The following is a 14,213-nucleotide window of genomic DNA, read 5'->3' on the forward strand; positions in this document are numbered from 1 at the left end:
GTTCCCTTGTGGTCTTCCCTTTTCACCGTGACTTGCACTGTGATGCCTGTTACATCTTTTAATGGTTAGTTTGGATTTTTTCCTTTGGAAATAGGAATGAAAGAATATTTTCAACATTTAATATGGAATCAACATTGCAGAATGAAGGCCTTTGTGGTGCAAAACATCCTGTACTCCTCGTTCCTTGCATTCCCATCTCTTGGAATACACTGTATTATGCTAAAGTCCAAGTTGAGAGCACAGCCTAAAGCTCTTCTTCTCCTCCTTTATAAGATCCAGTTTGTTCTTGCTTCTCTCTTGGAAAGAGAAACACCTTTGCAAGATTCCTTCAGAGGTAGCTGAAACTTCTAGCTAATGTCTGTTACTTTTTCTCTTAATTCCACAGAAGATTGTTCTCCAGAGTTGTGGGCAGTCCCTTCTTTTACTATTAGAAGGTGATGGTAATCTCTACTTCAAGCCTCTCCATATAGGGACCTCCTCTACAAGAATGTACACCATTAAAAACTGCACAAGGCTACCCATGGTTTTCACATGGAAGATCCGTCAGTCTGACAGTAAGATCCTGTCCGTCAGCCCTGCTGCAGGGATCCTTCAGCCCTATGAAGCCATGGTAAATTCAACTTCTATCAAAGTTGTAGTTTGCTTTCTGCAATACAACCTCAGCCTGGCTTTGAATATCCAGATGTTCATTCCCAGTGTGAATCTTTGACACAGATAGAGGTAGTGTGTCTGTAGAGAACCAGGTTAGCTATAATAGAGGAAGGGAATGTGCATTAAATGCAACTGTTGAGGTGTTTGGGTTTATCTCTGCACTGGAGCTCCTGTGAGCACTCTTCCCTCTTGTGATTGCAGGCTCAGGCATGGACTTTTACTCCTGACAAGGAAACCAAGTATCTGCTGCAAGCTATGGTGTTTGTGAAGTGGAAAAGCCCAGACTCCGTGTCTCCCGAAGGTGTTCATTATGTCTTACGGGTCATCGGAGAAGGCGCAGTGGGCACCATCACGGTAAGGAACAGGGGGCCACTGAGTAGTAGTAGGGGGGACTAGGGTGGGATGGGGGTCTTGGACTTTCCCTTTTTGCACAATCTGTACTGGAGGCAGCCAATAAAGATTCACAGCAAAACTCCCAGACACTGATTTCAGTGTAAATGACAGTTCTCATTCTAGTGGCCTAATGGTCACATGTTGTAAATGTCCTGCCAGTTCAAATACGATCTTAACAAATCCTCTGGGACTGCTTTGTTTCAGACTAAACCAAGCAAGCCATTTGGCTCCTTGGGAATCATGGTTCTCTCCTCTCATTCTGTCTGCCCTCCTTCTCCATTTGCCTTGCTGTTAGTCTGATTTCTAAGTGTAGTAGACCTTTTAAAGTGACATAGCCAGGACACTTCCACCTGGCTGTCGTCCTGTTATCTGCAGGTCTGTGCAGCTTTAATTTTTAGTCAGGTTTCTTAATGAACCAGAGGTAAATAAAATGATACTTTGTAAGTCATTGCCCCATGTCAATCATGCTGATTGATGGGTGATAATGTCTTCTAGGTACTTTGTCATTATAAATTGTGAGTGCACAACTAACCAAGAGAGACAGGGACTCTTCAAGCAGTCACAAAAGGGCCAGCAAATATCTCTCAGCCATGGCCCAAGTGCAGCTGGCCAGCTAGTGTTCTCACAGCCTTGAATATGCTACATCCTACCCACCAAGCAGCCTAAAAAACAGTAGGAGAAAGCATTTGGAGGAGGGATTGAGTGTCTTGCAGACCTGTTCTGCATTTTATTGTGCTCAGACTACCTGAAAGGAGCTTGTAGCAAAATGGATGTTGGTCTCTTCTCCTCAGCAATAAGTAACAAGGCAAGAGTAAATGACTTAAAATTGCACTGCGGGAGGTTTAGATTGGATACTTGGAAAAATTTCTTCAGGAAAGGGGTTGTCACTCATTGGAATGGACTGCCCAGTGAAGTGGTTGAGCCATCATTCCTGGATGTACCTAAAAAGACACGTAGAGGTGGTACTCAGAGACATGGTTTAGTGGTGGAGTTGGCGGTGTAAGATCTTAATGATCATACAGATCTTTCCTAACCTTAACAATTCTGTCTCCCAGGGCATGCTAGGTCCTACACAAAGCAAGGAGTCCTTTGCACAGCACTGCACGTGCCAAGGGATCTCATGTGGTGAGATAAGTGGTAGCTACACTCAACCACTATGCTTGACATGTTAAAGTGACCTCAGCATGGCGGTTTTGTATTCCAGGCACAAAAGGAGCATCTGGACCTTGGAAATGTTCTAGTTGGTGATCAAAAAAGCTGCAGCATTGTACTGCTGAATGATGGGATCTGTACTCTGAATTACATCCTCAGCGTGGAACAGTTCATCACAGGGCCCCGTGCCCCTGAGGATGTCCACAGTGATCCACTGGGTACTGTAAAGGAATTAGCCTTGGACAGGACCTTAGTTTTCCCCTCTTTTCTCCAAAATTGAAGTTAGACCAATCTGGACCTTAAAATAAGATACAATTTCCCAGCAGAGAAGGAAGTTAAATAAAGGACCTTGCCAGAAGAAATTTTGGAGCTCAACTCTTAGCTGCTTTTCTAGAGGACCTCTGATTGGGAAGTTCCCTGTTCTTTGCTGGCCAGAGGCAATCTGGGTACTACCAATGAGCAGCCTACAGCTGTGCTCTGGGAGTCCCAAGTTCAGCGCCTGAAGCTAGTCCTAACAATTAAGCAAGGGGTGGCAGTGTGTAGAATGCAGGTAGACTTAGTGATCTGTGTGCCACAACATGTGTGGGGTAAGAGACAGTAATGCCAAGAGCTTATACCACCTCTTGTATCCTACAGCTCTAGAGCTAGAACACTCCAGAGGAACAATCCCCACAAGATCAAAAGTTCTTGTCCAAATAAAAGTAAGACCAGCCCGTCGGCTGCGTTACATCTGGTCAATCAAATATGCCATTTGCACACCCAGAGGTGAGATGATGTTTTGGAATGTTCAGAAGTGGGGGACAGTGTTTGTAAAAGAAGAGACTAGCAAGACAAGGAGTTTAGAGCTTGGAAGGTGAAAATTGTAATGTCATATGAATGATAGGGAGAAGACAAGATTAACTGTTTATGATTTTTCAATGTGAAAACAAGGGACACTTAATGAAATGATTAGTCTGTAGACTTAAATTTTAAAAAGGGTTTGTTCACATAGTGCAAAACTAAATTGTGTAAATACACTGTTGAATAGGATCATATTCATAGTCTTTTGGTGATGTCTAAATTAAGAAGTCAAGGTACAACTAGAAGTCAGTGGTTTAGGGGTTTTGAGAAGCTGCCAAAGAAAAGACTATGTACAAGGCCCATTCTTTCTATATTTTTTGTCTTGGTAGAGCCTCTTTGCCTTAACAGTGCATGACTACTTTTTGGTGTTTCTCTCCCAAGCCACAAAAGAAGAGCAGCAGCCCCTCTGCTGCGTTGTAGCAACAGGCGTTTACCCAACTTTGTGCATCGCAGATGCTTGTACAACAGGGGTTTCCAGCAGTATCAGCAAGTTGCACCTCTGGAAGCTCTTCTCCTTGGACACACTGAATGAATACTTGGCGCGAGACCCAGCTCCTGGCGAGCTCATCTACAAATTTCCCACAAGGCACAGGTGAGATGAGGAAATGGCTCAGAGGATCTTTGAGTCCCTTGCATGAGCCAGACTGAGATGCTGTGGTTTATTGGCATGTGTTGTAGCACTGTGATGTGTGGCACCCTGTTATTCTGTCCTAAATGCTGCAGGCAGTTGCTCACCTCCACTTCTCTTCTTAAGCTCCCTTGAAAGGAGCCCAGAAACAGAGAATAATTTAATTGCAACAGACCTCCAAAAGTCTCTGGTGTAGCCCCTTGCTCAAAGCAGGGACATACAGATCAGGTTGCCCAGAGCTTTGTTCAGTTCAATGCTGAATATCTCTGAGGATGGAGAAACCACAGCTTGTCTGAGCTCCTGTTTAACCACTTCCACGGTAAAAAACCTTTTTCTTAGTATCTCATCAGAATACCTTGCATCGCAACTTGTGCAGTTGCCATCCCTGAGCCCTTGCTTTATAAGGCTGAACAAATCCAGGTCTCTTTGTCAATCCTTGCAATCATAGAATGGTTTGGATTGGAAGGGACCTTAAAGATCATCTAGTTCCAAGCCTTCTGCCATTAGCAGGGGTGCCTTCCACTAGACCAAGTTGCTCAGACCCCCATCCAGCCTGACCAAGGTGCTCCAACTCTCAGCCATTTTAGTGGCCCTCCATTGGGCCTACTGCAGTATATCAATGACTTCCTTATACTATGGAGCTAAAGAGAGACTTCAGGCTAAGCAGGATTCTCCTATGTCACTCACTCTCATTAGACATACATAAAAGGTTTTTAAAAAAAAATCAGGAAGTCTGCCTTATGTCCAGTATCCTTTCTCTCAAAAGGACCAATAATGTTAGGTCAGACAAGAATTATAAGGAAGACAGTCAGTGTAGAATGACCTTTCCCCTGCCATGCCCTGATGACCCTTCCTCCTGTTTCAGTTTAATATCTTCTTTCTCTCCTGTGACCAGCACATGCTTGATCCCTCCAGTGTATACTCCTCTCCTGCTGGATTTTGACTTTGGGTCTGCCCCAGTAGGCTCAGAGCCTAGCCTTGTGATGCTTCTGCTGGAGAACAAGGGTGTGGTACCTGTGGACTGGTAAGCAGTGCTCACTGGAGCTCAGCCTTCTTTACTGGGGGACTGGAAGTGCTCAAAGGGCTGTGAGAAATGTATGGATTAATAGGGTGTGTTTTGTACAGAGATCTGTTGGTGAATCTGGGTGGGGAAGCAATCAGGCAGGTGCAGATCAGACTTGATGGAATGTGATGTGGCCACCAGCTGGGCTAAGCCCATTTGGACTGAATATGCTGACCAGTTGCATATCCTTGTTGCTGACGAGCTGATTGGTTCCCTAGGGCCTTCTTGTTTCCTTCTGATCAGAAGATGGACATGGAGCACTGGGCAGAAGATGCTGACTTTACCCCCCAGGAGCTGCGCCAGATGAGAATTCATGATAACCAGATCTTCAGTGTTTCCCCGAAATCAGGAACACTTCTTCCAGGCCAGGAGAAATCTGTCCAGCTCTCATACAGGTGATAACACAGCTCTGATGACAGAGCTTTATGCTGTGTGCCACAACAACACATGCCATCAGTCCCCTGAGCTTCCATGCCAGATTTTTCTTCTTCATCTCATATTCCTCACCAGAGGCTGGGCAAGTAAAGAGTTCCTGAGCATGTCCAGTTTTTGGACCCCACAGAGCTTGTCTTTCTCAGGGGAATGTTTTAATGTCCTTTAACACTGCAGAGCAAAAAGCATTTAGTGTGACATGCTGGGGACACTGGTCTGCCTTGACCTTACAGTTGAGGAGATGAACAAGATGCTGCGCTTCCTATGGTTTTGATTATGTAGTGATATTTTGTCATCAGCTAGAGCTGCTAGCTTTTGTGTGCCTGTAGGAGGTATGAAGAGCTGAACACTTCCCTTTTTGAAGCAGGCCATATCTGAGAAGTACCGGCATTTTGTTGGCCTGGAATCTTGTGTCCCTAAATAGGTGTATGACTGAAATGAACATTGTATCACTCATTCCCACCCAAACAAACTGGGTTCCCCCCTACCTCCCCCGGCCCTTACACAACAGTGACTCTTTAGCTGGGAAGTGAATTGTCTCTAATGTTCTGTGTTATGTTACTGACTCCCTCATCCTGGGCTCAAGGTTGATTTCTGCTGTTTTCCTCTCTCTCCTCTTTCACTGGTAGACATGATTTCATTGGCACTGATCGCCTTCCTGTCCTCCTGAAGATTTCCTATGGCCATGAGGTTCTGGTAAGAAAGCGAGCGTCCCTTCCTTCCATTTGCAGAACAACAGAAGATAGGACCTGAAATAAGAGGTATTTTCCCCAGAAGCTGCATGGTGTGCAGGAGGCTGTGGCCTTCCCCTGGAATTTGCACTTGACAGGCAGTAACAGAGGGCCAAGCAGAGACGTAAAAACAGTGTTCTGATAAACATGTGGTTCCAGCACAGAGTGATGTGGGCAGTGCACTGGCAGAATGGGGATGTTCCATCTTCCAGGTTCTTCAGCAAGAGTAGTATTATTTATTTATTATTAACCTTTGTGTTTTATTAATGGTGTTAATGCAGAATTGCTTCTTCCTTCAAGATAACTCCAGGTCTAAAACAACCTTCCCAGGTTTTACAGTCCCTGCATGTTTTCCACAGTCTGATGTAACTCACGGTCAGGATTCTTGTGCATGCTTCCCCTTATTTCATCTGCCTCACTGTGAGTTGTTCAATGCAGTTCTTGGAGTTCAGATCTGCAGTCCATCCTACTTCTCTTCTATGCAGCTTTCCTGAATCTCTCATCTCATCAAACCCCCATACTCTTCAGCCCCCTCGGAATGTGCTTTTCTCCAAATATAGCACCTGCTGTGATGGTAGTTTGGGAATGCACAGGGTGGCAGAACACCTTCCAGCTCTGGGGTTACAAGGTCAGCTCCTTCCCCAAGTCCAGAAGATATTCTCTGGGTTCCTGGTTGGCTGCAGCCTTTGTCCACCCACTTATTTCTCCTACCAATGATAGAGGAGATTCTTACATGTTCTTCCTGCTTCACTGCTTTCTAAAGCACCCCAGAGCTGATCTGTGGTGTGTTTTCCCTGAGCATCTCTTCAGGCTTGGAATTAATTTCTCTCTCTCCCCCTCTCTCAAACTGTCAGTTAGAGTCAAAGTCACCTTGTGCTCTGCCAGGCACCACTCATGCCCGGCTGAGCCTTCCTGTCTGTCTCTGAAGTTTCCTATGAGACCATTGTGCTCACACATCTCTTTTATTTTTCTTTTCTTTCAGGACTGTTGTCAGCTGAAAATCCAATCCTTTGACCAAGCTGTTCAAACAGTGGCTTAACTGTGCCTTCCCTCAAAGCCCTTGGACAGGCTCCCTGTGCTCTGCCTGCCTGGCACAATCCTGAGAGTGACTGTGAGCCTTTCACCAGTTGACCAGTGAGGGAAAAGGCTTTGGAGCACCAGAAGCCTATGGGGCATACATCCTCTCTTGCCATATAGCCAGTGGCTTTGGTGGCTACCAGAGGCCACCACCCTCTCTCATGCTGTCACTGGAGAAGGGGCTAGAAAAGCGTGGGATGCCCTGGGGATGAAAAGATCCCTTGGTGCTTTGAGCTTCAGCAATGGGAGCTGTAGAAGCCAGCCCAGAGACATGAAGCAGTGCAGGTGGTTGCAACCTGCAGAGATGCAGTGCCACTACTGAACTGCTGATATTGGAAAGTAGGAGTGGGAGATGCTGCTTCTGCAAAGAGGGCAGCTGAGGGACTGAATAGTGTGCCTCTTTCCTTGAAGTCGTGGCATGAAGTGGACAATGTTTCCAGCTCCTGTGGCAGAAACTGCCCTAAGTGTGTTCACATTCCAGGGCTGAGCAAATCCTCACCTGTGATTCTGGTGAAATGTGCAGAACATATGCTTACCTTAAGGGAAGCAAATGCTGTAATGGCATCCCAAAAGTTAAGCTTTGGAAATTTCAGAAAGCAACAATAAACAGAGGAGAAGATCATTGGGCTGGGGTATGGTTTGGTTACTCTGTCAAATTCCAAATTTGGCTTCAGAGCTGTGCAGCTAGCCACCTGCAAGCGAATGCCAGTTTTTCCTTTGGGTTTAAATTCACTTCTGTGATGACTTTACCTACACAGATAGATTTTGACCTTCTGCTTCTTTGTTTTCCCAACTTAATATTTGGCACAAGCTTCTTCCTTCCCCATTCAGTGGCCAATTTCTAGTCCTCTGATGATTTATAAGTACTCTGAAAGACCCAAACAGATTTCCTATTAGCAATTTCTTCTGGCTGTAGGAGGAGATATCTGTAGGACTTGTGTGTTACCCAATTCCTTGTGCAGCAGGGAAACAAGGCCTCCAAGTGCCTAAATGTTTTACAGATTGTCCTTTGCGTCTTCACCTGTAAGACTGCTTGTTCTCAGAGCTCTGAGATCTTTTGGCCAGGCAGCATTTGCAACCCACAGCAGTTTTGGTAGGAAAAGCCCAGCCACCTGCATATGTTGCAGACTGAGGTAGGTTGATTCAAGAACTCCCTGGAGAGCAGGGCTGGATACCAAGGAGAATCCCTGAGCACACAGGTTTTATAAACTGCAAGTGTTTGCACTTCACTTCATAGCTGCTAGTTAGGTATTGTGAAATGTTATCACCTGCAGCATGTGTTCTCCAGGCAGCTCTCCTCCCTGGGGAATCTGGCATCCCCTGGCATTTTGTCTTATGCTCTTTAGTCTTCACTGTGGAGTGAAATGTATATGCACTCTAGGAGAGTTGATTGCAGCAGGTCTTCACTTTTCTCCATTTGTCTCTCTTTACTGATAATCCTCTAAATGTCATACCCTGTGTCAAATGGAAACTGATGACAGTTTTTCCTGAGCAGTTCCTGAGCAGTAAAATGCAAGGTGGCATTTTAACTGAAGTTATATAAATGGGTGTTTCACTCTCAAAGGTCAGGGAGGTTTCTGTCCCTTTTTCCCCTTGAAATTTGAAAACAAAGCTTTTGTCTTTCTCCTGCTTTCACTTCATCTGGCAAGCTGTCATTCTCATGAGGCTGAATACTCATGTAGTGCTTTAAAAAGATCCCATGTGGGACCTAGCTAACACTGTATTTCTAGTTCTTTCTCTCTCCTCATTTTCCTTATAAATCTGAACTGCAGTGGATTTTTTAAAAGGAATTGTCATTCTGTGCTCTTTTTAAAGCAGCTGATACAGCATCTCCTGCAGGTGTCTCTTTCCAAATAGTCTTTTACACATATATTTTAAAAATAGCCATGCTTCGGGCTTAGCTTACTGTGAATTGCAGAAACTTGGCTCCTGTTGGCCCATGCAGAGTCTTTGCTAGGTGACTGCTTTGCAGCCTCTCCCCCAAAGCAGACTGCTCAGGGGTACTTTGGAGTGATCCTGCAGGAAATAGCACATTGTCAGTCAGCCTGATTTTCTCAAAATGCAGGAGTGTAAATGCAAAATCCCTTCTATGAAATAGCTCTGTAAATCTCTCCACTTTGCTTGGAGTGCCTGGCAGCTGCTTTGCCAACAGCATACTGTTGATCATCGCTTGATCACCTAAAGTTCAACTGGGTTCTTCTTGCTTTTGGACTTGCTTCTAGCTTTTGGACTGCTAGACACATTCTTGGAGCATTCTAGAGGACATCCAGATGGTCCTTTCCAAGAGGAGGCCATTACTTACCTAAATCCTGTCTTTCCAATGTGTTTGGCTGTGACAGCTCACACTCTCCTATGTACAGTCCAGATACTTTCATTCATGGAGAATTTCCACCATGCACTTGCATAGAGAAACATTGATGCCTAGCATAGCAGAGAGAAAAATGCAGTCTTTCTGATACAAAGAGAGAGCCTTTCAAAGAAAATCTGGAGTAGGTTCTCCATCTCCTTGATTTTTTTCTTAGGACACCCTATCCTGGTATTACCAATTTAAGTTTGTAACTGTGTGACCTTCATTTTGCAAAGTACTTCAGAGTCCTTTGTGCAGTTGTTAGTGATGGAACCAAGGCCCTGTGAGAAAGTGACTGCATTTCTTTCCACTGTAGCTGACCTTCAGTGGTGTGACAGTGGAACACGACCAGCGGTATGTCCATTTTGCATCCACTAACCACCGCTTCTCACCCATTGCTGTTGGACGCTCCCACCCCCCCACACAGGTGAGCATCTTGGAGCCAAACCCAGCAGCAAGCATAGGGAAGGAGCTAATACTGCTTTATCCCAAGGACAGGAAGTGTCTGAGGCAATTCTCAGAAAATGGAATGGCCTCCATAGGGAAGCATCACAAGAGAACTTTAAGGATAGTTCTAGGCAGAGTTTGGAAATGGCTGCTGGGACAGCAGCAGGGAAAGTACTTCTCACCATCTCCAGTTTGATAAGATTTGGTGTTCACTAATCAGAATGCTTGTGGGGTACGTTGGGCTGTTCACTTACTTTCTTGCATTGGATCTGAGTGAAAACTTGCCTAGCTGCTCCAAGTACTCTGGAAATAAATCCTAATTAATTTTTTAGTAAATAAATTTAACTTCCTTGAACACTTATTCAGCAAAAAATGCAGCTTTGATTCTGTTCTGCCTAATTTACTTGGGAAATGAGCGAGTCTGAATTTAATTAAGAGCACTTTAATACAAGTGTTTTTTGCATTTTAAATAATCCGCTTTACAGTGATTCCTTTAGCTAATCGGTATTAATTTTCCCCTAGTGTGAATTGGCAGGACACCATTTGGAGGGGCACTTTGGTTATCAATGTACATGTGTGGTGATAAACCTTCAGCACAGCTGCCTATCAGAGCCTCAGTGTTAAATCTTGACACTATGAGGTCTCCTCATTCTTAGGAGATAAGCTGGTTAATTAAATATTAATGCTTATCAGCATCCTCTGGGGAAGTGTTAGCCAGTTTAACTTGTACCTGGTATAATAAGCACTGCTCTTTCTGACTCACTTCAGATTTATACACTCTACAATGGTGGCTCCATGCCTGTGACATTTGAGGTTCAGCTGGACAGCATTATGAAGATACAGGAGGAGAATTTTCAGCATCCTGTGTTTGTCTGCCTAACTCGTAGAGGAGAAATCCCCCCTGGTGAAGCAGGCAACATTGAGTGGATCTTCTCACCACTGGAAGCTAAAACATACATGGTAAGAGCCTCCTCATGACTGAAAGAAACATTCTGTTGTTGACCTAAAATTCTTTAGGTCCATGTAATGCTACAGCTGAATTGAGCTCTCTGCCTCCAAGAAGCAAAGAGTCTTGAGAGCAAATGAGTGGCTGGTCTGGTCTGGAAATGGAGCAGATAAATTTGTCTCATAATTTTTTTCTTCCACGGAGGAGATGTCTTCCACAACCAGAGTCATCCCAGTACATATTTTTCAAGGATCAAACAGTAACTGGGGATATCAGTAGTATCTGTTCAGATTTGTGGTTCATTGTTGGCCTCCAAAATTCCCACCAAAGGGACTGAAGTCAGTGTCTTCTATCATTGCAGTGTATGCTTCTGCAAATCTCTGGAAACAGCTTTCCCAAAGACCTCTGCTCTGGGCTGCAGCAGGCAGGCAAGGCCAGAGCTGTAGCACTACTTGTTACTTCAGTCTGTGGTGAATGCATGGATAAATAAATAAATTTAACTTTAAAACTTTAACTTTTGCTCCAAAAGGGAGTCTCCATCCATCTCATACTGTAACTGGCTAGTTGACTACTTAACCAGCTTTCCTGGGTTAGCAAGAAAGGCAAAGGCCTGAAAGAGCAAAAGAGACTGGATTTGTCTTTAGCCATGTGTGGGGTGTATTTAGACCCGTTCATTAGCAAGTATGCTAGCTTATTGCACATTTCTCCCAAATATGACTCTGGACTTTCAACTTTTATCTTGTCTGAGGCAGGTTGATGTTCTTATCCACATCCTGGATGGTCAGTCGACCCAGATTACTTTCCAGGGAGTAGGCTACAATCCAAGTATTATGGGAGAGGCTGCCACATCCAGCCATTTTTTTTCTTCTGCAGTCATTCCAGGTTCTGCCAAGCTAACTGTGCCTGGGCAGGTAAGTCTAAGTATGGGAAATGAGCAATATGATCAGTCCAGAAATGTGTGAGAAAGACTGAAATATGCAAGCCGTACCATCTTGCAGTAGTATGTGTTGCAGAAGAGTTCATTTGCTGTGAGATAGAACAAGATATTTCCCTTGCAGCAGGTGATCTAGCACTTAACTCCTGGAAGCTGAAAGGTATCTTCCTTCTAGCTTGTCACTTCCATAGCTATTAGAATAAAAATGGGTTTGGGTTTGTTAATGTACTGAAGTTTTTCCTGGAAGTTACCTCCCATCACAGCTGCCTTTCTTCTGTGCAGCTACAACACCTTTTTCTTTGCTAAATCATTCTCAAAAAGACTGTTGTACTCATGCTGTACTCTGTAAGAACTTGGCTGCCACCATTTCCCAGCCAAACTGAGGTGATTCATAACCTGAATGCTGACTGCAGGGTGGTCACCTCTTCAGGCACATGCAGAGGAATGCACTTGTTTGACCTGCTGCTGGCTCAGCAGGAGCTTGTCTGGCCTGGCTAGAGCTGGCCTGCCAGCCTGGACAATCTGTTAAACTCACCCACACATCCAAGCACAGTGAATGAGCATTACACAGCAGCAGCAGAGGCTTTCTCCTGGCAGGTAAAGGATTCAACCCGAGTGACATTAGCATGCCTTCCTTGGAGCCAGTTGCAGCTCCGCGTGCTCTTTCGCTTCCGGCTGGGCAGTTACATTCCTGAGAACAGCAAAGAGAAGATGATTGAAAACTCCCTCAGTCTGACAATGAAAATGGCACTCTGCAAGGCTCTGCTGTCTAAAATCAAGTTTCTTTCTCTAATGATTACTGTACTTGATTAGAGATTGCATTGTGCCTGGAGAATGAGACAAACTGGTAGCATACTAGTATTAGGAATCAATTTCCCAACACTCACAGTCAGATTGATAGGGATTTTGCACAAGCACACACCTCATGTTTCTCAGCTGAAGTAGGAAGAGGCCTGGACTGCAAGTGCTGCAGAGAGAATCGGGGTCTTACTGGTCCTCTGTGCCCCTGAGATCCTCTCCTGGCCAGCACCAGTGTTATGTTTTATTCATTGCTCACTCAATCCCACTGCAACACAGCTGGCCTTTTCATGTAGAGTCACTGTAACCAGAGCAAAATTGAGAGAATTGTTACACTCTCTCAAGTTGTTATAGTAAAGATACCTGGTTAATATTATTCGTGAATTGCTGGACAACTTAGAGATGACTGTATGACTCCCCTTCCCCAATGTCTAGGTTCCATCTTCCCTTTCTGCTGTTCCTTCTGGTTTCTCCTTGCTTCCTGCAGGCAGCTACCTTGTCCCATCACAAGATTTGCTTTGGAAATATCCCAGACTGCACCAAAGCTGGTCGACTTGTCTTTCTCAATAATATCTCGAAGAGCAAGGCAGTGGCATTTACCTGGCACATAAGCTCCTGTAAAGAAAACGTGAGTCCTCTTTGATCTACAGCCTTCCTGCCCATCTCTCTTGTGCCATAAAAGGACCTTACAGCTCCATTTTCAACAAGACACTAAAATCTGGGGAATTGGCTTTCTACTAGATGATGAAAGGAAAAGTGAAGGCAAGGGTTAGGACAGGGGGAGCAACAGGAATTCAGAAGGGAAATCTGAAGACTTTGGTGAGATTTTATGGAGCTGGAACTACAAAAAGCAGTAACAAATCTCAGGACTCTGTCCACCAGCAAAGGCCATGTTTGTTCCTAGAATATATCAACTGGATCTCTCTCCTACCACAAACCTTTGAGAAGCAGAGGTGTGTTTCCTGCAAAGAGAAAACACACGGAAAGGTCCCCGGACAGTGAAATAGTTCCTTTGGGGTTTTTTCTTGTGGGTTTTTTTTTTGTTTTTTTTTTTTTTTTTAATTTTGCTCTCCCCTATGCCCAGGTATTGGAGATTGCTCCAAAGTCAGGGGTTGCACAGCCTGGAGAGAGTATCCCCTGCTTCATCACACTGCAACCTACAAGGACTCCCTCCTTCTGCAGAATAAATCTAATGTGTGAGGTAAGACCCAAGAGGTGCCTCTGTATTACCATGACCTGGGCATGTTATTTTGGTTCCCAAATGGCTGATCCAGCAGTCAGCTGCCTGCTGCTACCAGCTGAAGGAATCCTTCTTTGATACACACTTCTCATTCCTGAAGACACTTAGCTTCATCCTTCCTGATGCTTTGAGCATCTTTTTGTCTGCCTGTGTGGCTGACTAGATGAAGTATAATTGTGCAATGTATGGCTTTGTGAGGGGCATCCACAGCTGCTAGAAGTAATGATTTGAATGAGAATGGCTTTCAGTGGATGCCAAAGACTTGGTATCTGTAAAAAACAATACTAATATTTAATATTATTGGGGGCACAGACTAACAGTAGTGTCCCCCTCTACACTTCCCAGGTTTTCTTTGGAAAGAGAGTATATCTTCTCTGTCTGAGTCTTAAACCACCACAGTTTTTTCCTCCTCCTGCCAATGGAATACATGGAAAGCAAGTGGGTTTCTTTCTGGGACCTCCTGAAGTGAAGAAACAGGCATGGACTTGAACCAGACACTGTTATTTGCAACTTTCTTCTAGCCCTGCTCCCTTC

General features: G+C 44.6%; 1 protein-coding gene across 2 annotated transcripts in view; it reads left to right on the forward strand.

Moving 5' to 3' along the window:
- The window catches only part of CFAP65 (cilia and flagella associated protein 65), a 30,450-nt gene that overhangs the window by 10,438 nt on the left and 5,799 nt on the right, over positions 1 to 14,213 (forward strand). For both annotated transcript variants that reach the window (XM_033064377.1, XM_033064378.1), the window contains exons 14-26: positions 386 to 610; positions 853 to 1,005; positions 2,249 to 2,414; positions 2,833 to 2,961; positions 3,418 to 3,628; positions 4,560 to 4,688; positions 4,946 to 5,122; positions 5,789 to 5,855; positions 9,631 to 9,741; positions 10,530 to 10,721; positions 11,460 to 11,618; positions 12,927 to 13,067; positions 13,524 to 13,640. In XM_033064377.1, coding sequence (XP_032920268.1) covers positions 386 to 610; positions 853 to 1,005; positions 2,249 to 2,414; positions 2,833 to 2,961; positions 3,418 to 3,628; positions 4,560 to 4,688; positions 4,946 to 5,122; positions 5,789 to 5,855; positions 9,631 to 9,741; positions 10,530 to 10,721; positions 11,460 to 11,618; positions 12,927 to 13,067; positions 13,524 to 13,640 — 1,977 coding nt within the window. The remainder of the gene's footprint in view (positions 1 to 385; positions 611 to 852; positions 1,006 to 2,248; positions 2,415 to 2,832; positions 2,962 to 3,417; positions 3,629 to 4,559; positions 4,689 to 4,945; positions 5,123 to 5,788; positions 5,856 to 9,630; positions 9,742 to 10,529; positions 10,722 to 11,459; positions 11,619 to 12,926; positions 13,068 to 13,523; positions 13,641 to 14,213) is intronic.

Source organism: Catharus ustulatus, chromosome 7, assembly GCF_009819885.2.
Source record: "Catharus ustulatus isolate bCatUst1 chromosome 7, bCatUst1.pri.v2, whole genome shotgun sequence".
Taxonomy (NCBI): domain Eukaryota; kingdom Metazoa; phylum Chordata; class Aves; order Passeriformes; family Turdidae; genus Catharus; species Catharus ustulatus.